The 25,680-nt window shown below is 45.5% G+C and overlaps 1 protein-coding gene across 1 annotated transcript in view; it reads left to right on the forward strand.

Moving 5' to 3' along the window:
- The window catches only part of LOC119978191 (chitinase-3-like protein 1), a 56,519-nt gene extending 33,577 nt beyond the window's left edge, over positions 1–22,942 (forward strand). Inside the window, exons 7-9 of the mRNA XM_038819620.1 lie at positions 4,976–5,092; positions 8,964–9,103; positions 22,665–22,942. Coding sequence (XP_038675548.1) covers positions 4,976–5,092; positions 8,964–9,098 — 252 coding nt within the window. The 3' untranslated portion in view covers positions 9,099–9,103; positions 22,665–22,942. The remainder of the gene's footprint in view (positions 1–4,975; positions 5,093–8,963; positions 9,104–22,664) is intronic.
- The last annotated feature ends 2,738 nt before the right edge of the window (positions 22,943–25,680 follow it).

The following is a 25,680-nucleotide window of genomic DNA, read 5'->3' on the forward strand; positions in this document are numbered from 1 at the left end:
TTTTTTTACAATCTTTATTGTCTCAGGTAGGCTTGCATTAACACTGCAATGAGGTTACTGTGAAAAGCCCCTGGTCGCCATACTCCGGCGCCTGTTCGGGTACACAGAGGGGAAATTTAGAATGTCTAAATTACCTAACAGCACGTCTTTCGGGACTTTTGGGAGGAAACCGGAGCACCCGGACGAAACCCACGCAGACACGGGGAGAAAGTGCAGACTCCACACAGACAGTGACCCAAGCCGGGAATCGAACCTGGGACCCTGGAGCTGTGAAACAACCACTGTGCGACCATGCCGTCCATAGTTCCTCCAGTAATCTTGTAAATCATCCACTAATGCTATGAGTGGAGATGAGGGACACCTTCAGGGAAATTCCAGGTTTTGATCTCACTTTATAACAGGTCACAGAGACATCACAATGTGCTTCAAATACAGTGAAGAATCCCAGAAATACCAATGACATGAATATCCATGTAATCAATTCCAATGATGTTGTTCACAGGAATGTTGAGATGAACTTAATGTTCTGAAAATGCAGATAAGGATTTATTTTCACATCTCATTTGAGGGTAGGACTGCTAACAACATGGCGGCCTCTCAGTAAATCAAGAGTTTCAGCCTTCATCAGGTGCTGCATTTGACATGGAACCCACAGCCTCTGGCCTCAGAGTGTTGCTAACGGAGCCAAACCTGACGGGTTATAAATGTCATGAAAAGAAATGCATAAAATAATGTAAAATTCCTCAATGACACAATGGGCTGTGTAGTAATCCACGGGAGGCAGGAGTTCCGTCACCACACCAATATTTATTTGCAATAACGATATTACGTTACAGGAGCAGCTACAAACAGTGCTGCTAGCAGTCCAGTCAACTAAAGACTGGATCACAAAGCCTACACAGGTGATTATATGGGCCCCCTCAATGAGCTATCATTGAGGGAGCTCATACTCCAATTGGCCAACCAATAAAGCCAATTGGAGTTCATTACAGGCTGCTTTTCCTAAGTGAATTGATGGACCATCATTGGGAGCAGGGTCACTATTCTTCAATCTCCTCATGGAGTTCACCAGGTGTGTGGAAGCAGAAAATGTGTCAAATTATCACCATGCATTCAGATAAATAGCAAATGCGACATTTCAGTGCTTCCCATATCGTCCCACTGTGCTATCATAATCTCCAGCACAGGTGATAAAGTAATATTGTAAAGTTGTGATCCCGATCCAGATTCCAACAGTTGCGAGGTTACTGGACAGATACCCAAATATTTAATTTAATTTACAGGACTGTGAGCACTCCAGTAGTAATTTCACACACATATAGGGATAGGGTTGATTAAAACAAACTTTATTACTAACATGGTATTACTAACTTTAACATCATAAAGACAAATAGCTTTCATTTGCCAGTTAACCAAGGCTTAACAGTACAGTGAAACAATACCCTTAACCACTATCTTTAACTCCACTCGAACAACACCCATCTCAGGTCAAAATCCACTTGGGAGGGAAAGAGATTGGAGGCATTTATGGGTGGCTACTGGGAACTAATACGGCGCCGATGGAAGAAATAAGGAAGAAATGGCAGGAAGAGTTGGGAATCCACTTGGAGGGGAGGGATCTGGAGTGAGATCATGCACCGAATTAACTCAACTTCATCCTGTGCGAGGATAATCCTCATCCAGTTCAAGGTAGCACACAGGACTCACATGAAGATGGCCTGGATGAGCAGATTTTTCCCGGAGGTAGAAGCTGAGTGTGAAAAGTGTGAGCAGATCAGAAAACCATTGGCATCTGTTCTGCTGTGTCTGCATCTCCAACAGTGATGGCACTATTCCTTCCAGGAGGGTGAGACCAATCTGGAATGCAGCCAGTCCCTAATGTCGGACTGTCCTCCAGCTGTCGCTCCCCCAGGAGTTACTCCACACGAGGTACCGTAGCATGTGCCCACAAGATGGTGACCCATTTTGAATGGGGAGCCTTTGGGGGTGGGTTGAGGATTAAGGGATGGGGGTGATGCAAAGGGCAGGGAGGTTATGACTTATCACAGCTGCCCGAAGGACGTCGTTCATCAACGTTTGATATTGCAGGTCGGTTCTCACCGTGGGGCTCACGGTGCTCACCACCCGTGCCACCTTTGCCCAGGCCTGGTTCACTTCCGCTGGCGGTAGCCTCCTGCCCATCCTGGGGAATAGGCTATCCCGCCTTTCCTCCACAGCGTCTAGCATTGTCTCCAGCATTGCATCAGTAAATATTGGGGCCGCTGTCCTTGGTGCCATCTTCCTGTCTACATTGAGTGTGTGTGGGGAATGGTGTGTGTCTGCAGTTCCAACTTGTCAAGCTCTCCAGTGCCATTTCTGGCCCCAGTAAATCCCATGTTGGTGCCATTTGGAATTGCTCTAGTTTCACTTGGGTGTAGTGCTGGTCCATTAACATGCCCTGAATGGCTCCGGGACCAGCATTCCCAATGGGGAACACTCCCAGTTCCATCCTGGCATCGACACTTATCTCTGTTTCTCAGCAGGGTGCCGTCACTGGCAGTGGAATTTTCCGTTCTGCCTCTGACCAATGGGATTTCCCATTGTCACAACCCCGCGCTGCCAGGTCAACTGCCGGAAGAACGGAGAATCCTGCCGGCGGAGAATTCACCCCTTAATGTCCGAAACGGATAATCTTGCCCTATGTTCTCCCACCGGGGATGAATCAACTGTGATTTGCACTTACGCTGGGAAAGGGAACCCACACGTAATTCACCATCACTTTGCATGCAAGTTTATGCAGAGCGGGGTTTACGTTGAGTGGACTGCCTGACGGCCCAAAGGCTGGCAACCTCCCACACCGCAACACAACACCGACCCCCAAATCCCACCGCCTCATGCCCTCCCTCCTCCCCCCATCCCCCCCCCCCCACCAACCCACCAACAGTGACCCCCATTGCAGCCGCCCCCAGCAGAAACCATCCTTATAAGAGAGACCCCCACCAGTCGGGAGGGGGGCATCGGGATAGCGCCAATCTAGTTTATTGCGCTACATCGGGTATTCCGCTACTGACAGTGAGTGGCAGAGAATCCAGCCCTATATCTGTGTGTGCATATATATATATCTGCATGATATCTATTACAGAAAGTGAAAAAATTATTTTCATACTATACGGAGCTGAGCTCATTCATAAAGCCCAATTCATCGGCCTCGTTACACTCTCGCTCAAGAGAAATGAGGCCAGTGAATAGCGGGAGAAGGCAAAAACAAGGACTGCGCCAGGCGCCAAATAGTTTGTGAGGCAAATGGCCTGCTCCCTTCAGGCAAAATCGGGATCTCTACGTCGTGACGCAATAAACCAATTAGCACCACTTAAGCCCAATTTCCGTACAATTTACAGGAGCCACCCCATATCCAAAGCTCCTGTCATTTGCAGCTTCCCCGGCGAGTGCTCACGGTGGCGCCGATTATTACTCCTTTTGAAAAAAGTGAATCTGGCAGAAGGGCTGCTATGGGGAGCCGAGGAGGTGAGTAGCCGTCTTTGCTCACAGGCAAAGAGCCGGAGGGTGCTGCGATTGCCACCTTAACTGCTCGGTGGGGGCTGAGGAACCCTCGGATCGGGGTGAGGGGAGATTCCGCAGGGGTGGGCTGTCATAGGAGAGTTGGGGGGGGGTGCAGGGGAAGCAACGGCTCGCGGTGCCACCATGCCAGCCTTGGATCATTTACCCATTCCGAGGGCATCCCTTGACCCTGCCCATCTGCCTCACCAACCACCTATAAAACAACTGGCGCGTCCTCTGGCTGTGTGGCTGAAGGCTATTGCCGACAGGGACTTGGCAATCGTGGTTAAGTGAGCACTTCACATAATCCAAGTGGATTCCCATGGGTAGGTGCACCATTGCCCAGCATCCCAATCACACCTAGATGCCTGGACACTCTGCCTAAACACTGTGGGAGGCAACACCAAACAAACAACAACCAATATCCGAACACACAGGGGATGGGACATGGCTGGAGGGTGTGTGACTGCACGAGGAGGGGGAGATGCCTGGAGAGATGGGCCAAGGATTCGGAGGTCAGCCCACATTGCAGAAGAAAGTGACAGGCATCATACTCATTGTGCAAAGAGGTGGTTAATGTGTTTCACAATTTCCCACTTTCCGAACAGTGCCAAACCCCTCCACCCTCTCCCTCCCCTCTCCCGGGGCCCTCAGTAATCCTACGGGCTTTGCTGCCCCTGCCGGGGATCGTTTGGGGGCTCTGAGGCCAGAGGTGCCCAACACATTTGTCGGCAGCACATCTCGGAACTTTCCTAGGCCAGCGTCTCCGAATATTTGGGTTGGTCTCGTCGGCACCATTATTGCGAGCTGGCTGGGGTTGGCTGAGCAAGTGCAGCTGAAGTGCTGCTCGACCTTGTTAGCGGGGGCCTGACGAGCACGGTGCCGGTGAATCAGCTGGCGAGCCTTCATTTTCGGCAAGAAGCCCATTGGGTTCTCATTAAGAGAACCAATTAGCGTTGAATTGCGTTGTTGGCCTCAGTGAGCCGAGCGGCGGGAAGCTCGTGGCAATTCTCGCTCACTACCACATCTGGAAATATTTCCAGAGATGTGCGCCCATAAAGTCTACAGTTTGTGCCTTTGGAAAGGAATTGCTGGGAGGATAACTGTTCCCTTCCTTTGTGATTAATAGGAAGATGGGAACATAGGAATTCGGAGCAGAAGTTGACAATTCAGCCCCTCCTGTCTGCTCCGTCATCCAATCAGATCATGCCTGATCTCTTCCTGATCCTCACTGTCAACGTAGAAAAGATAATTCCACACACATTTCAGACTCAGTAGCAATTTGGCGCAGGCTATCATTTGACAATTTGACATTCTTCTCCTTCTATGATTAGAAATTGTATTTTGTTTTTTATGGATAGAATTGGATTAAAATATCAAAGTGATTGAACCTATGGGAGAACTGCATTAATTTGTACTTATTGGTTTTGATTGACAGGTCTGTCCATTTTTGAAAAATGCCACCATTAAATACATTGTGGATCAGAAGGTTCGTTATGCATCCAAGGGTAATCAATGGGTCGGATTTGATGATCGTGAGAGCTACAAAACCAAAGTATGATTTTTGAATTTATCTCTATAATTTCACACATATTCTCTAAGTATCCAGTTCACAGTTCATTAATAGCATCAGAGATGTGTAGGGGCATAGTGGTATTGTCACGGGAATAGTAATACAGAGACCCAGGGACATGTTCAAATCCCACCAGGGCAGATGGTAAAATTTGATTTCAATAAAACTCTGAAATCAAAAAGTCCAATGATAACTATGAAACCATTGGTGATTGTCGGAAAAATTCATCTGGCTCACTCATGTCTTTTAGGGACATAAATCCGTTGTCCTTACCAGGTCTGGCCGACATGTAACTCAATCCACACCAATGTCCTTGGGGATGGGCAATACATGTTAGCCCTGCGTGAATGAATAAAAAATTGTCACAGTTCAATAATTTCAATGGAGTTTTTATCAATCATCAGCTTAGAGTGGTTCTGTTCACTGCCAAGAAAACACTGATCGTGATGTATCATTTTGGTACAAAGTAAAGAACAAGGCTAATTTTTCCCAGCTGCAGCAGAGGCTGAAGAAAATCATTTTTTTCTGGTGAAAGGGATTGTCCCGTGATGATTCTCTCATTTCTGAATGTGACATCAATATTACAACAAAGGGACATCCAGCAGTTGGTCACTCTTGTCGTTCTCCACATTCATTTCATGTTGTATGACCCATTCCACACTCCATGTGATGTGATAGACCAGTTCCATATTTCATTGTCTGCAATGACCACATTTGTATTTTGCTTTGGATACAAAAATAAACTTTGCAGATTGTTATTGTAATAAGCTGTGGGCAACGGCAGCACAGGGTTAGCACAGTTGCTTCACGGCACCAGGTTCGATTCCCGGCTTGGGTCACTGTCTGTGCGGAGTCTGCACGTTCTCCCCGTGTCTGCGTTGGTTTCCTCCCGGTGCTCTGGAGCCCTGCGGACCCTGAAGGCAAATTGATGAGTCTCCATCCTCCCGTTTGCACGGGGCACGAACCTTGATGCCACCACCAACGGGCGACTGGGACATCGGAAACAATCTGTTTCCTCCCCGACACTGGATTCTCCACCATATCGAGAACTTTGCTACTGGTGGCGGGTGATGGGCGGTGGAGTTTCTGGCCCGTGGTTTTCGCTTTCTATGAAGTTACCACTGTCTCTGCCTGAGGCATCAGCTGCAAGGGACAGGTGAACTTTGAAGGAGTGATTTTAGAGATCATAGGACCATATGATGTGTTCAGTTGCTTCTTAATCATAAAGGTGCACATAGAACACAAAGATATGATTGCTACAAGGATTTATTCTTGTTGGTAACCATGCATTTCTGCGTACAAATAAATCCATCTACGTCACTGTGAACTCTTGGAAGGAGATGCTTGTCCTCTTGTTCGTCCTACCACCAAGTGGCCGCCTCTTCCTGCTAGTCATAACTCTCCCCACATGGATTGGTCAGTGGCTGTTATTATATACAAACATATACATTGGTATAACTATGATCAATTATACTCAGATATGCCTATCCGCATATCACAACACCATAGAATTCCGACAGTGTAGAAGAACGCCCTACAGCCCATTGAGTCCGCACTGACCCTCTGAAAGAGCAGTCCATCCAGGTCTACTGCCCCACTACCCCACCAAAACCTTTGCCCATGAAGGAGCAATTGATCATGACCTATCCACCTAACTTGCTGATCGGGAAGATCGGAGGAAACCCAGAACATGCAAACTCCACACAGACAGTCACCCAAGGCCAGAATCGAACCCATATCCTTGGAGCTGTGAGGCAGCAGTGCTAAGCACTTTGCCACTGTGCCGGGAGAACATATGCCAGAATTCTCTGGTTAGTGCAATTCATTGTCCCCACCGGCATCGCACTCGCTTCTGTGGGTTTCCGGGTGGAGTGGGATGGTCACAATGGGAAATCCCATTGATAACCAGTGTGCAGAGTGTTTCCCGCTGGTGGTAAATGGTGCGCGGCAAAGAAACACACGGCTTTGCCCATAATCCCCAAACGGAGAATTCTGCTCAATACAATTTCTGATCGAATTCATCTCTCGATGTTAGAGCTCGAGCTGAAGATGGAACCTCCCGATGTTGAACTCAGGAGCTGCAGGTTCCAACCTGGAGAGATGCCACCTGCAGTTCCTGCTCCAACATCGCGAGACTCCGCCAGCAGCTCCAGGTGTCCGTGCCAGTAAATCCTGATTTAATCTGGAACAGAGTGCAATCCTATTGGTGCCAGATTGACTAGAAATTCAAAATGACTCTCTGACATTCTCTGGGCCGATGCTGACCCACCATTATCCAGCAGGATGGTCGGGAAGGCAGGTTTCCCAGGTCCCCTCAACACAAACCCAGTTATTCAATGATATCTCACCGCTGCGGTGTTTAGAACCAGGGGACACAGACTCAGAGAAAGTGGCAGGTCATTTAGCACTGGGATGAGGATGAATTTCTTCACTCAGAGAGTAATTAATCTTTGGTGTCCTCTCCTCCAGCTTTCTCTCCTCCAATTTACTCTCCTGCAGTGTTCTCTCCTCCTGTGGGCTCTCCTCCAGTGTAACATGCTGAGGGGGAGGACAAGACATCCATGGCTGATGAGGGATGGCAAGGAGAGTATAATGGCTAAGTAAAAAAACATACAAAATGGCAAAGATTAGCGGGAAACCAAAGGATTGGGAAGCCTTTAAAAGCGAGGGGGCTGCAGAAGGACGTGAACAAGCGAGGAGAGTGGGCAATGAAGTGGCATTACTTTGGAAGGAGGAATGGAGGCATAGATTAATTTCTAAATGGGGAAATGCTTCGGAAAGCAGAAGCACAAAGGGATTTGGGAGTCCTTGTTCACAATTCTCTTCAGGTTAACGTGCAGGTTCAGTCTGCAGTTAAGAGGCAAATGCAATGCTTGCATTCATGTCGAGAGGGCTAGAATACAAGACCTGGGATGTACTTCTGAGGCTGTGGAAGGCTCTGGTCAGACCCCATTTTGAGTATTGTGAGCAGTTTTGGGCCCCATATCTAAGGAAGGATGTGCTGGCCTTGGAAAGGGTCCAGAGGAGGTTCACAAGAATGATCCCTGGAATTAAGAACTTGTCGTATGAGGAACGTTTGAGCACTGTACTCGTTGGAGTTTAGAAGAATGAGAAGGGATCTTATTGAAACATACAAGATACCGTGAGGCCTGGATAGAGTGGACATGCAGAGGATTCTTCCACTTGTAGGAAAAATTAGAACCAGAGGACACCATCTCAGATCAAAGGGACGATCTTTTAAAACAGATGAGGGTTTTTTCAGCCAGAGGGTGGTGAATCTGTGGAACTCTTCGCCGCAGAAGGCATTGGAGGCCAATTCACTGAGCGTCTTTAAGACAGAGATAGATATGTTCTTGATTAATAAGGGGATCAGGGGTTATGGGGAGAAGATAGGAGAATGGGGATGTGAAAATATCAGCCATGTTTGAATGGCGGAGCAGACTCGATGGGCCAAGTGGCCTAAATCTCCTTCTATGTCTTATGGTCTTATGGTTCTCCTCCAGTGAACTCTCCTCAAGTGGGCACTCCTCCAGTGGACTCTCCTCCCCTGGGCACTCCTCCAGTGGGCTGTGCAGGCTCAGTTGTTGAGCAAGTTCAAGAGTGAGATCAGTCGATTCCTACACATTGAAAACATCAACAGATACAGGAATAGTGCAAGAAAATGGTGTTGAAGTGGAAGATCAGCCATGATCTCCTCAATATTCTGGAGAGGACTCGAGGGGCAATTTCTGCCCCCAGTTCTTATGTTTATTTATATCACCCATTTTACCTTTTGAAGGAAAAGGACTAAATCTTCAAGAAAAAACTTTGTTTGACACTTTCTGGTTATACTTTTATGTCTATCTATCTGTAGGCTGAGTGGGTGAAGAAGAACAGATTTGGAGGTGCCATGTTGTGGGCCTTGGATCTGGATGATTACAATGGAACTTACTGTAATGAAGGATTGTTTCCTTTGGCCAATACATTGAAGACTGTTCTTGGCATCTGATTCTGGTAAATTATTACATGTTCCCAAACTGAACATGAACTGATTTCTATTGCTGTAGTGTATAATATTTTAACAAAACGTTGGCGCGATTTAATGGCCTTGTCGCGCCTGACTTAGTGATGTGACAAGGCCATTGAATCTCGCGAGATTCACAATGCTCAAAACGCCCTCGTGAGACTTAACTGAATCTCACGAGACATCATGATTTGTATCTTGCCCTCACTGGGCAAGATCCAGATTAACATATTTAAGTGAACCATGAGGCTCACATAATGTCTGAGCCGTATTCCCTTGACGCCTGGGAACTGATTTCCGCAAGCGTGTACCAGGCATAATGGCACCTGGGGGGAGGATGGCTCTCCCAGGCCATTGGAGACCATTGGGTGGTCAGGCTCTTGGTAGGGTGGTACCTCAAACACCCCTGTTGACAACCGGGTACCGGAGTGACCCTGGCGGAACCCAAACTGAGTGTCTGTGAGCAGGTTATTGCTGAGTAAGTGCTGCTTGATTGAACTGTTGATGCCTCCTTCCATCACTTTGCTGATGATGGAGAGTAGACTGATCGGGCGGTAATTGGCTGGGTTAGAATGTTCTGTTTCTTGTGCACTGGGTACACCTGGGCAATTGTCCACATTGCCGAGTAAATGCCAGTGTTACAGCTGTATCGGAACAGCTTGGTTAGTGGTGTGGCAAGTTCTGGAGCTCAAGTCTTCAGTACTATTGCCGGAATATTGTCATGTTCTGCCTTTGCAGTATCCACTGCCTTGAGCCGCTTCTTGTTATATACTTTTTAATTAATTTACAGGATGTGTGTGTCGCTGGTTAGGCCAGCTCATACTGCCCACACCCAGAAGGTGGTGGTAATTTGCCTTCTTGAACCACTTCAGTCATTGAGCTGTAGGTACACACACTGTGCTGATTGGGAGGGATTTCAGGATGTTGCCCCAGCGACCGTGAAGGAACAGCAATATATTTCCAAGTCAGGATTGTCATGTGAGAGTACCTTTAAGAAATGGGTGTTTATAAATGGGTATGTATATAAATATCTGGAGTGAGAGTACCTTTAAGAAATGGGTGTTTACTACTGCAGTGATGTCAGAGAGTGGGTGGAGCTGGGCTGTCTGTCAGCTTTTTACTTTCATTTTTGAATGGGCTGCAGGGTGTGTTTTAGTTTCGTTTTCAGTGTTGGAGTTGAAGCCAGACAAAGCAGGTGTACTGCTGTTCTCTCTGCCATCAAAAGACCATCTCTTGATCATTTGGTGAATTCAGAATTAGAAAATGTTTTCAGTAGTGACTTTAACCTGATGTGCTTCTGATAAAGGTTATGTTTTTAACTCGTATGGATGTTAAAAAGTAAAGCTTAAAGGTTTAATTAGTGTTGTAGTCTTTGGGGGTTGTATTTGAATGTTGCCAAGATGTTCACTGTATGTTTTAAAAAGGTTACATTGACTTCATAGAATAAACATTGTTTTGCTTTCAAAAATACTTTTCCATTTCTGCTGTACCACACCGGTAGAGTGGGCCGTGTGCTCCCCATACCACAATCTATTAAACGTTGTGGGTCAGGTGAACTCCATGATACACTTTGGGGTTCTCTAAACCCTGGCCTATAACAGGGTTGTGAATGACTTGGAGGGGAAACTCCAGGTGGTGGGGTTCCCAAGCATCTGCTGCTCATGTCCTGCTAGATGGTAGTGGTTGTGGGTTTGGAAGGTGCTGTCGAAAGGACCTTTGTGAGTTACTGCAGTGCAACTTGCAGATGATACATATGGCTGCCAGTGTTCGGCGTTGGTAGGAATTTGAACGATTGTGGAAGGGGAAGCAATCAAGCAAGCTGCTTTGTCCTAGATGGTGATGAACTTCTTGACTGTTCTTGAAATCAGACAGAGTGAATTGTATTGGCTGAAGACTGACATCTGTGCTGCTGAGGACCTCTGGAAAAGACTGAGATGGATCATCCACTAGACTCCTGACTGAAGATTGTTGTAAATGGCTCAGCCCTGTCTTTTGAAAAAACTATTTATTACTTGCTGCTCATGCTGTTTGGCACACACGTAATCCTGTGTTGTAGCTTCACCAGGTTGACACCACATTTTCAGGTATGCCTGGTGTTGCTCCTGGCATGCTCTCCTGCTCTCTTCATTGAACCAGGGTTGGTCCCCAGGCTGGGTGGGAATGGTAGAGTGGGGGATATGCCGGGCCATGATGTAACAAAAATATGGTTGGTACAATTCTGCTGCTACAGATGGCCCACAGTGCCTCATGGATGCCTCGTCTTGAGTTGCGAGATCTGTTCAAAGTCTATCCCATTTAGCACGGTGGCAGTGCCACACAGCACGATGGAGGGTATCCTCAATGTGAAGACTTAATGTTGAGGACTCACAAGGTAACTCGCTCCTGACTGTATACCATTGTGCCGCCACCTCTGTTGGGTCTGTCCTGCTGGTGAGACAGGACATACCCAGGAATGAGGATAGTGGGGTCTGGGACATTGTCTGTAAGGAATGATTCTGTGAGCATGACTATGTCAGGCTGTTGCTTGACTAGTCTGTGAAACAGCTCTCCCAACTTTGGCACAAGTCCCCAGGTATTAGTGAGGAGGACTTTGCAGGGTAGACAGGGCTGGGTTTCCTATTGTCGTTGCCTGGTTCGAAGTTGGGTGGTGGGGGTGGTCCATCCGGCTTAATTTCTTCTTCGTATTTTTGTAGCAGTGGAATACAACTGCATGGCTTGTTAGCCCACAGCAGAGGGCATTTGAGAGCCTAACACATTGCTGTGGGTCTGGAGTCACATGTAGATCAGACCAGATAAGGACGGCAGATCTCCTTCCCTAAAAGACATTAGTGAACCAGATGGGTTTCTGAGATAATTTCTAATAGTTTCATCATCATCATTAGACTTTAAATTACAGATACTTTATTGAGTTTAAAATCCACCACCTGCCATGCCTCCGCCTCCCCCGAATTACCCATCTCAATAACCCAGTTCCTGCCTAAATGTGTGGGGTGCGATTTGCCAGCCTCATCGCGCCCAAAGCAGTGTCGCAACAAGGCCGATGATTCTGGCTGACGCCTCTCACAGGATTCAACCAAACCTCACGAGACGTCAGGATCTGGATGTCGCCTGCATTGGGTGAGATCCAGCTCAGCACATTTAAATGAAGCATGGCATTCTCCCGCTGCCTGGGAGCTAACTGCCCTCCCTGCACAGCCTTGAGTTGGCACTGATTAGCCAAGTGCAACAGCACCCGAGGGGTTTCCCAGGCCAGTGGAGACTCCTGGATGGTCAGGGACAGGGCAGGGTGGCACCCTAACTCTCCCTCTGGCACCTGGGCAACTTGGCCCTGCCACCTTGGCACTTCCAGGCTGGTGGATGGAATTTGTCTGGCAAGGACACAGTCAGGGTGGCGGTGGCAGGTTGCCTGTATGCCAGGGTGGTACTGCTGGGGTTGGGGCCTGAGGGCGCCATGCCCATGAAAGTGGGGGTGAGCGGAGGTATGGAGGGCAGAAATTCCATGGCTGAATCATGCCTTGGTATGTGCCAAGCCATGGGAGGGTGAGTTTTCTGGAAAGCTACTGATCCTAGGTGGCTGGTCAGCTCCTTCCACACTCCCCTATAGCTCTTCATCTAAGTGAGGCATTTAACTCACTGACTCATCACCTGCTTGGGAATCTCCCAAATATCCATTTAAATTTCTAAAGAAGGTGTCTCATGACCAGATTCCTGGTTCACTTCTTTCATCTTATTTCAAGACTTCAACCTCTGCAGTGGGAAATGATAACCTCTGAAAACCTCTGATAACACTACTGGCCCGGTGTCAGTGCTTTAACTTCATTGGATTCGAGCCTCGTTCTGGCCTCTGACAGTTAAACTGGACCTTCCTTGGCCACCTCAACCCTCACACGTTGTATGGCCCACTGCAGGGTTTCTAAACCATTAGCTTTCTGTCCCCTGCAGAATCCAGCACGTTTTCTGCAATATTTACAGCAACTTTGGACGGTCCTTGAGTCTTGAGGGCTCCGAACCTGAAAGCTGCAGATAGCTAAATGTCTGCTCCTTTGCAAGGATAAGTTTGGGATCACACCAGATGTTATCAGTCTTGGAGCAAACTCACTTTGCAAATAAATTCGAACCAGTGGCACCTCCACGCTCCCTCTAATGATTCTCTTGTTTAATACTCTAATTCACTGTATTTCTGCTCTCAGGTGGCATTTCTTTAATGTCCCGCTCTTGTAATGTTTGCTCCAATTCTTGTTATTAAATTGGAACAGTTAAAGGGGGAATTCATTAAGGGTTATACATAAATTACTGGAGGTGAGTCATAGAATTTACAGTGCTGAAGGAGGCCATTCGGCCCATCGAGTCTGCACCAGCCCTTACAAGAGCACCCTACTCAAGCCCACGTACCTATCCTATTCCCGTAACGCAGTAACCCACACTTAACTTTTTTGGACACTAAGGGCAATTTAGCATGGCTAATCCACCTAACTCGCACATCTTTGGACTGTGGGAGGAAACCGGAGCACCCGGAGGAAACCCACGCAGACACGGGGAGAACATGCAGACTCCACACAGACAGTGACCCAAGCTGGGAATCGAACCTGGGACCCTGGAGCTATGAAGCAACTGTACTAACCACTGTGCTGCCCTGTGTGGGGTCTTTATGATTGTAGTTGATAAAAATGCTTACTGTGTGAGTGTATACAAATGTTAACTAAATTCGTCGAATAAAGTTTGATTTTTTGATTAAAAGCGCCGAAGACCTCTTTTGAATAACATCTGAGAGGTAGGCTCTTGTGCTCACCGTAACCAAAATCAATAAACAGTTGCAGAACAGGAAAACTCTATGATATACTTTGGAGTTTTCTAAACCCTGGCCCATAACAAATTGGGGGCTCGTCCGGGAGAAAAGTCTATCTTTCGCGATTGGGTGGCTTAGTGAATTTAAAGACAGTGAGGGGTGAGCATATTTGTGTTTGATTTTCAGGTGTTGTTTTCAAGTTTAAATAGGGAGGGAGTTGTGGACAATGGCTCTTTCAGAGGCTCAGAAGTTTTTGGGGGCGGATAAGGTCACACACAGTGCCTTATAAACAGAGAATAAAAAAAGGCTCAGATTTGGCAAAAACATTGCAGTTAACAGTGCCTGATAAAATATGAAAAGAAGAGGTAATTGAGGCGGTATCTAAGCATTTAAAATTGCCTGAGACACAGTCAGAATCATTGGAAATGGCAAGAATTCAATCACAGATTAAGCGGCTTGAACATGAAAAAGTATTAAAGCAGCTTGAATATGAAATGAGGGAAAAAGAAAGAAGAACCCTCACAGAACAAAAAGAGAGAGAAAGAGAGGTACAGATCAGGGAAAAAGAAAAAGAGAGAGACTTTGAACTTCAGAAACTGGCCATGAAATGTAAAAGCCAGTTAACATCGGCAAAGGTAACGAGAAATATACAGTCTGAGGAAAGTGATGAGGATAGTGAGCAAGACGTCATTGTCAGAGGCTTGGGGGGATCTATGTAAATATTTCCAAGCATTTCCAAGGTTTCATGAGAAGGATGTAGAAGCCTTTTTCATTTAATTTGAGAAGGTAGCTAAACAAATAAAATGACCACAGGAGATGTGGGTATTTCTGATTCAAACAAAGTTGGTAGGTAGAGCTAATAAAGTGCATCACTATCAGAGGAGGTATCCGGGGCGTATGAGGAGGTGAAAAAAATCATCTTCGGTTTAAATGAACTAGTGCCTGAAACCTACAGACAAAGGTTTAGAAATTTAAGTAAAGAATCTGGTCAAACGTACATAGAGTTTGAAAGGATCAAACAGAGTAATTTTGATAGGTGGATAAGCGCTTTGAAAATAGACCCGAAAATATGAAGCTCTTAAAGAAATGATTATTTTGGAAGAGTTTAAAAATTCAATTCTTGATGTTGTGAGAACTCATGTGGAAGAGCAAAGGGTTAAAACTACGAGATTAGCAGCAGAAATGGCAGATGATTAGAATTAGTTCATAAATCAAAATTTGGTTTCCGACATCAGTTTCAGTCTGTGAGGGATAGAAACTGGGGAAAAGAGAAATACTCAGCTGTTAAAGGTAAAGTGGATATGATGGGAGATAATAAGGATAGTGTACCTCAGATTAAAAAAGAAATCTGGGAGGGTGGAAGAGAAATGAAAAGTTTCAAATGTTTTTACTGTAATAAATGAGGCCATGTAATGTCACAGTGTTGCAATAAGGTTGCAAAGTCACAGGTTAAGACAGGAGGAGAAATCAAAAAGTTCAAGTTGAATGATCAGAAACGATTTTTGATCAGGTGGTTGGAAAAGAACAAGAACAGATTGAGGATGAGGCGGATATTTTTAGTTCAGGAAAATTGGCGGAGTTACAACAGAAAGATAAAGAAATAAAACGGATCTATCAGAAAGCATACACGAAGAGGATTCTGAGTGTATACCAGAATGTTATTACCTTAAAAATTATGTCTTATGAGAAAATGGAGATCTTTACATATGCTGGCGGATCAAAAGTGGGCAGAAGTTCATCAAGTAGTATTGCTGGTAGGGTATAGAAAGGAGGTGTTGCAAGTAGCACATGAGGTACCACTGGGAGGTCATTTGGGAGTAAGGAAAACTCAAACTAGTGTAGAAAAACATTTTTATTGGCCTGGACTACATAAAGATGTAGTTAAATGTTGTCGATCATGTCACACATGTCAAGTGATAGGGAAATCTCAAAGGTGATAAAACCCATTAATACCCATTCCAGCAATTGAGGAAACCTTTTACAAGGGTCTTAGTTGATTGCTTGGGGCCGCTTCCTAAAACGAAAAGTGGGGATCAATATCTTTTCACTATAATGGATGTGTCTACGAGGTTTCCAGAGGCCATTCCAGTACGCAATATTTCAGCTAAAAAGATTGTGGAGGAGTGACCTCAAATTTTTACTAGATATGGACTGCCCACAGAAATACAATAGGATTAAGGATCAAATTTTACCTCGAGGTTGTACATGGAGTTGATGGATAGTTTAGGAGTAAAACAATTTAAATCAACTGCGTACCATCCAAAATCACAGGGAGCGTTAGAATGGTGGCATCAGACGTTAAAGCAATGTTGAGGGCTTATTGTCAAGATTATCCAGATGATTGGGAGAAAGGAATTCCATTCGTACTGTTTGCAATTAGGGATGCACCTAATGAGTCAACCAAATTCAGTCCTTTTGAACTAATGTTTGGTCATGAGGTAAGAGGTAAGAGGACCACTTAAATCGATTAAAGAGAAATTGGTGTGAGCAGACTGAAATGACATTATTGGATCACATGTGAATTTTTAGGGAACAATTAAATAGAGCAAGTGAATTCGCGAGACAACATTAAAAAGTTGCACAGCATGTGATGAAACAGATAGCGGACAAGAAAACAAACATTCATAGCTTTGCCAGTGGACATAAAGTTTTAGTATTGTTACCAGTGGTAGGTGAACTTTTGAAGAAAGGTTTTGTGGGACTTTATCAGATTGAAAGGAAATTGAGCAAGGTGAATTATTTGGTAAGAACGCCAGATAGAAGGAAAACTCATCAAGTGTGTCATGTGAATATGCTTAAAAGGTACATTGAAAGGGAAGGAGAGCAAAAGGGAGAATTTTTGTGATTCTAACTCAAAGTGAAGAACCAAATTCAGAGGACTGTGAATTTGACATTCCTCAATCTAAATTGGATAACGAGGATGTTCTTAAAAATTGGGATAAATTATTGAGTTACCTTCCAGAGGAAAAACAAACTGACCCTAAAGACTTATTAATAGCACATGGGCAAGTTTGTGGAAATAAGTTGGGAAGTACTAATGTGGCTAAAAATGATGTGAATGTGGGAAATGCTGTTCCAATTAAACAACATCCACATAGACTTAGCCTTCTAAAATTGGCACAAGTTCAAAAAGAAATTGAAAGTATGCTTAAAAATAGCATAATTGAAGTGGGTTGCAGCCAATGGAGTTCGCCCCTAGTGATGGTACCGAAACCGGACGGTACCCAAGGATTGTGTGTGGACTACATACATGTTAATGCAGCTACAAGAACGGATTCTTATCCTATCCCACGCTTGGAGGGCTGCATTGAGAAGGTGGGGCAATCAGCTTTTATCTCCAAACTGGATTTACTTAAAGGTTACTGGCAGGAACCTTTCAAAGTTGTGCCATTTGGCATAAAAAATGCTCCAGTCACATTTCAACGGTTAACTACCAAAGTCATTTCAGTATTACCCAATTGTGCGGTATACATGGATGATCTAGTAATTTTTAGTCAGACATGGAAAGATCATTTGAAATGAAGTTATTCGATCGACTTCAGGAGGCGGGTTTGGTGGTAAACCTTGCCAATAGTGAATTTGGAAAAGCTCAAGTCACTTTCCTTGGCCATACAATTGGACAGGGACAAATGGTCCCACGGAATGTGAAACCAAAGTTATTGGGGAGTTTCCAATACCCTGGACACAAAGGGAATAATGTGATTTCTTGGCATGAGTGAAGGCTGTGTTAACCACTGGTCCTGTGATGGCCACCCCAAATCACACAAAACCATTCAACGTTGCTGTCGATGCGAGTGATGTGGGCGTAGTTGGTGTGCTCTCGCAAGAATACAACAAACGCATAGAGCGGCCTTTTGGAAATGTTTCTAAGAAATTGAATGATCACCAGAGGAAGTATTCAACAATTGAAAAGGAGACTTTGAGCTTGGTGCTGGCTTTGCAACACTTTAACATTTATGTTACCAGCAATTCGCCTGAAACTATTAAATATACTGATCAAAATCCATTGCCGGTTTTGGTGGATCCAGGAATACAGATGCCAGAGTGTTTGCAGTTAATTGTTACAGCCATTTCATTTAAGAATTCTGCATGCGGCAGGACGTGAACATGTGATCGACGATGCTTTGTACGAATGTGATGAAGAGAAGCAGATTCGATGGTGGATGAAGAAGAACTAAAATGGTCTGTATTATTATCAATGTTGCCTGTTTTGTTTTCGTCTGGAAAATGTATATTTATTGTCAATTGTTATTAATGGGCAAGTGAAAAGTTGAAAAATGAAACCATCTTTGAAGTTGATGGTTTATTTTTTTTCTTGGGGTGTGATCTCATGGGAGTGTCCCTTTAAGAAATGTTTTTGTCTTATCGCATGGCTTCAGTGATGTGCGGAAAGAATGATTTGCCCCAGGAGTGATTGCATGAAAAAATAGGGCGCGCGATTCTCAGCCCCCCACGCCGGGTGGGAGAATAGCGGGAGGGCCTCCCGACATTTTTCATGCCCTCCTGCTATTCTCCCCCCCACACCCGAACCACGCCACGAATCGCCGCTCGCCGTTTTTTACGTGTTGTACACACTCTGACATAAATTCTATCTGAGTAATCCTGGGATAATCAAGCAGACACGTGGTCTCTGTGATAGCTTCCAGAAAGTTTTCGAAAAATTCTTGAAGTCAAGTTTTCACATTCAGGACAAGATCTTCAGCCTCTGGATCCAGTATTCTTCCACTGAAGATGCTCTCTGTGAAACAGTGAGACAGCTTCATTCCTTCACTTGTTCCCCCTGGCCAGATTACATATCATCACCTCCTGTGTCACTACCATGACAGGAATCTGTCTGTTGTTGGAGCTCCACAGTTCCTGCATTTTCTTTCATTGCAATCTGATGTCCTGTGATTAATTCCCTCTCTTGGTGAAGTTGTCGTCATTCCACTTCTAGCTCATGCAGATAACTGCTGGTGTGCTGGAGTTCCTGTGCAATGTGTCGCTGGAATCCCAGTTTTCTCCTGAATTTGCCTGTCCAAGCTAGCATTCACTACTGCATAACCAACGCTGATACCTTCTGCTTGATGAGGCTCCAATGCCAGCTCTTCAGCTCTTCATTAACTCTGTCAAGGAGTACAGTTTGGCATTAATGGAATCCGGCTATCTCCGTTTGTACCTGTGCTAATTTTTGTGATGTGGAGATGCCGGCGTTGGACTGTGGTGAGCACAGTAAGAATTCATACAACACCAGGTTAACTTTATTCCCACATACAGCTCTGTGACTGTAATAACTCTTTGAGGTCATTTTGACTCTCCTCAAGAAGGTAAATATTTTACATCTCATTCTTTGGATAAAATTTTAGTTCCATGAAAAGCATTAAAAACTGTGGAGCAACAAAGCATAGCTTGCGTAGGGTGAAGTCGAGACAACCAGAGTGGGGATTGGAACTTGGTAATTTGGTGCAGTGAGGTAACCAAGAAAGGGAATCAAGAAAGGGAAGACTTCAATCTATTTGTCCTGTTTTTCAGTTGAAAGTTCAGTGTGTAGCTCAGTGTCTGATTGGCCGAAGCTGCCCCCACCCCTAATTGCTGAGTGGCAGTTATCTCAGTCATCTGAAGCCAGATCAGTGGCTAAAGGTGTAAATTGTATTGAATTGCATTCTTCTGTTTGAAGTTAAGTAGTAGTGTGACTCATCTTCAGTTAGCTCAGTTCTGTATAAAAGGCAAACACAAAGCACACTCAGTAAGCTTACGCAGGATTAAGTTGACACACCCTGAGGTGCTTTTTCCCTATTGTTTTGTCTTCTTTCTTTTGACTTGTAACTGTGAATCTGCAGGGAGAGATCCAGAGAGCATCCCGGGAAGGTAAATTAATTTACTACCTTTTCAAATTGTATGGGGGGGTAAACTGTTACATCACAGTAAAACTTTGACAAAGAGCCTTCGGACTCGAAACATTAGCTCTTTTCTCTCCCCACAGATGCTGCCAGACTTGCTGAGATTTTCCAGCATTGTCCCTTTCGTTACAGTAAAGCTGTGACCTGGTTGGCTGGTTGGGAACCTGTTAAATTTGAAAAAAACAAATAATATTGCAAAACAAATCTAATTGATTAACTAGATAGTGGAGTAACTAAACCTGAGGGCAGAAATCGGTATTTAGCATTTAATTTGGGAGTAAAAATCTAGCATCAGGGCCATATAGTTTATTGTAACTCAATCCAACAATAAATCAAGTGGTGATTTCAAATAAATTAACTAGTGCTTAAATGTCACTCAGCGGGGTGCAGTGTCCCAACTATGAGATGTGGCAGATTTGTGACGCTTCCAGCATCCCGGTCGCCTACATCTGCAGCAAGTGTAACCGATGGCAGCTCCTCACAGACTGGTTTGGTTGGAGCAGCAATTGAATGCACTTAGGAGCATGCAGGTGGCGGAAAATGTAATAGGTAGGAGTTATAGAGATGTTGTCACACCCAAGGTGCAGGCAGAAAGATCGGTGACCACCAGAAGGGACAGGCTGTCAGTGCAAGAATCCCCTGTGGTTGTCCCCCTCTTGAACAGGTATACCCCTTTGGATACTGTTGGGGGCAAAAGCCGATTGGGGAAACCAGCAGCAGCCAGAGCAGTGGCACCACGGATGGCTCTGATGTTCAGCAGGGAGGGTCAAAGCGCAGAAGAGCAATAGTCGTAGGGGAGTCTATAGTCAGGGGCACAGATGGGGGCTTCTGTGGAAGTGAAAGGGACTCCAGGATGGTATGTTGCCTCCCTGGTGCCAGGGTCCAGGATGTCTCAGAATGGGTAATGGGCATCCTGAAGGGGGAGGGCAAATAGGCAGAGGTCGTGGTACATATTGGTACTAATGACATAGGCAGGAAGGTGATGAGGCCCTGCAGCAGGAGTTCAGGGATCTAGGCAGAAAGTTAAAAGACAGGAACTCTAGGGCTGTAATCTCGGGATTACTCCCTGTGCCACGCGCCAGTGAGGCTAGAAATAGGAAGATAGAGCTGCTTAATACGTGGCTAAACAGCTGGTGCAGGAGGGATGTTTTCAGTTATCTGGACCACTGGGAGTTCTTCCGGGGCAGGTATGACCTGTAAAAGAAGGATGGGTTTGTCGAAACGGGAGAGGCACAAATATCCTGGCCGCGAGGTTTGCTAGTGTCACATGCGTGGGTTTAAACTAGTATGGCAGGGGGGTGGATACCAGAGCAATAGGTCAGAAGGTGAAAGCATTGAGGGAGAACTAGGGAATAGGGCCAGTGTGGCTCTGAGGAAGAGCAGACAGGGAGATGTTGCTGAAAACAACGGGTCTGGTGGCCTGAAGTGCATATATTTTAATGCAAGAAGTATAACAGGTAAGGCAGATGAAGTTAAGAGTTTGGATTAGTACTTGGAACTACGATATTGTTGCCATTACAGAGACCTGGTTAAGGGAAGGACAGGACTGGCAGCTAAACGTTCCAGGGTTTAGATGTTTCAGGCGGGATAGAGGGGGATGTAAAAGGGGCGGAGGATTTGCTCTACTGGCTAGGCAGAATATCACAGCTGTACTGCGGGAGGACATCTCAGAGGGCAGCGAGGCCATATAGGTAGAGATCAGGAATAAAAAAGGTGCAGTCACAATGTTGGGGGTTTACTACAGGCCACCCAACAGCCAGCGGGAGATAGAGGAGCAGATAGGTAGACAGATTTTGGAAAGGAGTAAAAGCAACAGGGTTGTTATGTGAGGAAAAACCTTTCACCATGAGGGTGGTTGAAGTCTGGAACTTGCTGCCTGAAAGGGTGAGAGAGAGAGCGAGAAATACAGCACAGAACAGGCCCTTCGGCCCACGATGTTGTGCCGAACTTCTATCCTAGGTTAATCATATAATTTAGGGCACTAAGGGCAATTTATCATGGCCAATCCACCCAACCTGTACATCTTTGGACTGTTATGATGGGAGACTTTAACTTCCCCAATATTGACTGTGACTCACTTAGTGCTGGGGGCTTAGACGGGGCAGAGTTTGGAAGGAGCATCCAGGAGGGCTTTTTAAAACCATCTTTTGATAGTCCATCTGGGGAAGGGGCTGTACTGGATCTGGTATTGGGGAATCTATGGAATTCTATGGAATTCCTTGCCCAGTGAAGCAGTTGAGGCTCCATTATAAAATATTTTAAAGATAAAGATAGATAGTTTATTGAAGAATAAAGGGATTAAGGGTTATGGTGTTTGGGCCGGAAAGTGGAGCTGAGTCCACAAAAGATCAGCCCTGATCTCATTGAATGGCGGAGCAGGCTCGAGGGGCCAGATGGCCTACTCCTGCTCCTAGTTCTTATGTTCTTATGTTCTTATGAATGAGCCCGGCCAGTTGGTAGAACTTTTAGTAGGGGAGCATTTCGGGAACAGTGACCAAAATTGGTGGGCAGCACGGTAGCACAAGTGGCCAACACTGTGGTTTCACAGCGCCAGGGTCCCAGGTTCGATTCCCCACTGGGTCACTGACTGTGCAGAGTCTGCACGTTCGCCCCGTGTCTGCATTGGTTTATATGTTTTCTTTTTGTTTTGTGCATGTTTTGTGTGTGGCTCTGTGTGCGAGATGAGTGTGTGTGTGTAGGGGCAGTTGGTTGGTGTGTGCATGTTTTTATTTGTTGGACGTGGGTGAGTGTGTGCCAGTGTGGGTGTGTGTGTGTGGGTAGATTGGGGGGGAGGGCATGGCAATTGAATCTGACAAGAGAATGAAAATCTCCATCAAAGTGATAAAGCCAAAGTTATTCAAATACTATCCCCATTTTGTTTTCCAGGATGCAGCACTTGATCGGATCCAGGATCACATCACAACCATTATTCTCAACACCCTCAAATCACAGCTATTGGATCTGACACCAATATAATTGAAGGGTGGTGTGGCAAGTCTAATGGGTTTCATGTTGAACCAAGTGATCGGCAGAAACATCACCTTTGTGATGAAGGCCATCCCTTCTACATGATTTGTCCTGATAATTTGATCTTTGATGAAAATTGTTGTTGATGCAGTTGGCCTTAATTAATGTAACAGTAATGAACAGATTTGATTGTGACTTGTTGCATCAAAATGTGAATGTAAATTAAAGCACAGAAAATGAAAATGAGTTTGATAATGTGTTTGTCTGTCAAGCATCAAGGCAAGATTGTGTCAAAATAACCACAGCTGTATCTTCATGTCAGTGAACTGATTGCTATGACATATATCTGTTCAGAAGAAAGATGTTTTATTTGTAAAAATAGATAGTAGAGAATCATGCAGAAACAGAAAAGTGTGACTGTTTGTCAATGGCAACAGAAACAATGGTGTTGGAATTGAATGAATTTGAAAACAACTTCTGGACACTGTAAACGATGATCCTGCTCGATCTTTTCAAATTGCCTTATTGTCCCTGAATTCTTTTGATCCCTAATTTATTTTTTGTTACCTTTTCAGCACAGTAACAAATTGCATTTTAATATTCCATACAATTTACAGGAGGGTGTTTGTACAAAACTTGACACTGTGCCATATGAGGAGATATTTGGCCAGACGATTGTCATGTTCGGTTCTGCTGGGAGGTTACAGACTTGAAACTGAGCAGAAATCTCCCATCTCGGCCGCGGTGGGATTCGAGGTGGGTGACAGCAGAGAATCTGGCAGCCAGCCAAAACTGGAAATCCACCGACATAAACATCGGGCAATTCTCCCAATGGTGGGTAATGGCAACTCGCTGTTCCTGCTGTCTGGTGGCATGAACACCGTTTACATCTCATGAATTTAAACAGTTGCTTGTCCCAATCTCCTCATGCCTTTCAATCTTACGTCAATCTCAAAACTGTTTGAAAATAAATGAGGAGCAGACGTCAGACAGACCTCAGTTCAGTGCTAATTCAAGGTGAGTGTAACATATTTAGCCGACCTGACATAGCGCTGCGCTATTCTTGTTGCAGTAACACTACATTGCTGGGTCTGAGCCTGGTGCCCTCCTGCTCTATGCCAATGTTATCTGTGAGGACAGCACTGTGCTGTGGGACTTGTATACCCTCCACTTCAGACGGTTGCCAGTACTACGCCTGCAGTAGGGGAGTGAACAGGGGTCTTTTGCCCCTGTTGTCTTGACACCCTCGTCCACAAGGAAAGCTCTGTGCTGAGGGACTCATTCAGCACCCCACACCGGCAACTTTTACCGGGGGTGGGGTGCAAGGTGAAGGTGGGGCTGATGAAGACAACAAGGGAAATGAGGAAGAGCTGTGTGGTGGTGGAGGGGTAGGGACCGAAGAGCAAACTCAAGGGAGGAAATGGGGAAGGAAGGCTGTGTGAGGGGGAGGGCCAGGGGCACGTGGAAGGCAGAGAGGCAAAGAGGAAGAGGAGGATGAGCAATAATGGAAGACTGAGGTGTGGGAAGGTGTTAGAGCCCAACACGGGTGTAGTGCACAATGACAAACAAGGGACGTCACATTGTGTCCTGGAAGGGAATGCACTCAGATTCCGGAATGGGAAGGAATGGCGTTGTTGCTGTGGCGCATTAGTTATGGTATGCACAAAGACTCAGAGTTTTGGGGGATATGGTCTGGGAGCGACACTTGTCCTTCGTCCTTATTGCAGTAGATAACTATGTGATAACATTTAATATTGTTCAGGGGATGGCAGACAGGAATCACAGAGTGCAGATGTTGTGCAGTGGAAAGGAGTCACCAACGAAAGGTAGACCAGGGGTTCTGTGGGCCTCAGTGTGAAGTCCAGGGCAGAGACAGTGCAGGAGTGAAGTGGGCATGCACCAGGAGCAAGGATCATAAGAATGGTGTACCCCAGTGCAGGGAGGGACAAAGCTGTGCTCCCCAGGGAAGAAACAGAGCACTGTGTACAGGCCTGTCTCACAGCCAGTGTCTGTGGACTTGGCAGACTCTGTACCAGGCTCCAGAGAGAATTACGATAGTGACTGGGGACCTGTAGATAGGGAGGACATAATACAATGGCCAGGGGGTGGGGGCATGTGTAGCTCTCATGAGGGGGAACAGGTTGTGGGGGGTCATCACTGGAGGTAACTATGCACGCAGCCTCCAGCTGAGGTTGTAGAGGTCAACATGAAACATGGGCTATCCCAGGTAATGGACTTGGGGCCAGAATGTCTACCAGAATAACAACGAGTTGAACAATTATTACTGGGCGAGGCTGGAGAATCACAGGATAATATCTGAGGTTCGAGGTAAATCAGAGGTTTAAGAACAGTGAGGGAGGCAGCGTCAAACATGTTTCTGAAGTAAAAGAATAGCAGTACCTTTATGAGAAGTTGAAGTAAATTAGTATTCGTTGTCATGGGCCAGGGTTTAGGAACTCAAAAGTATATTATCGAGTTCACCTGACCTGTAACTTTTTCCTGAATTTGGCTGGGATGAGCACAAGAGCCTTCACTTGAGATGCGATTCATCAGTCTTCCCAGACACTTCAATCAAAATCAGCTTTATTCTAAGAACTTATTTAACATTTATATCTAGAAGAACATACAGTACAGGTCCTTCAGCCACGATGTTGTGCCAACCATTTATCCCAATCTAAGATCAACCTAACCTACACTTCAATTTACTGCTGTCCATGTGCCTGTCTAAAAGTCGCTTAAATGTCCCCAATGACTCTGACTCCACCACCTCTGCTGGCAGTGCATTCCACACACCCACCACTTTCTGTGTAAAGAACCTTCCTTTGACATCTTCCCTATACCTTCCTCCAATCACCTTTAAATTATGTCCCCTCATGACAGCCATTTCTGCCCTGGGGAAAAGTCTCTGGCTATCCACTTTATCCATGCCTCTCAT

The sequence above is a fragment of the Scyliorhinus canicula genome, chromosome 15 (assembly GCF_902713615.1).
Source record: "Scyliorhinus canicula chromosome 15, sScyCan1.1, whole genome shotgun sequence".
Taxonomy (NCBI): domain Eukaryota; kingdom Metazoa; phylum Chordata; class Chondrichthyes; order Carcharhiniformes; family Scyliorhinidae; genus Scyliorhinus; species Scyliorhinus canicula.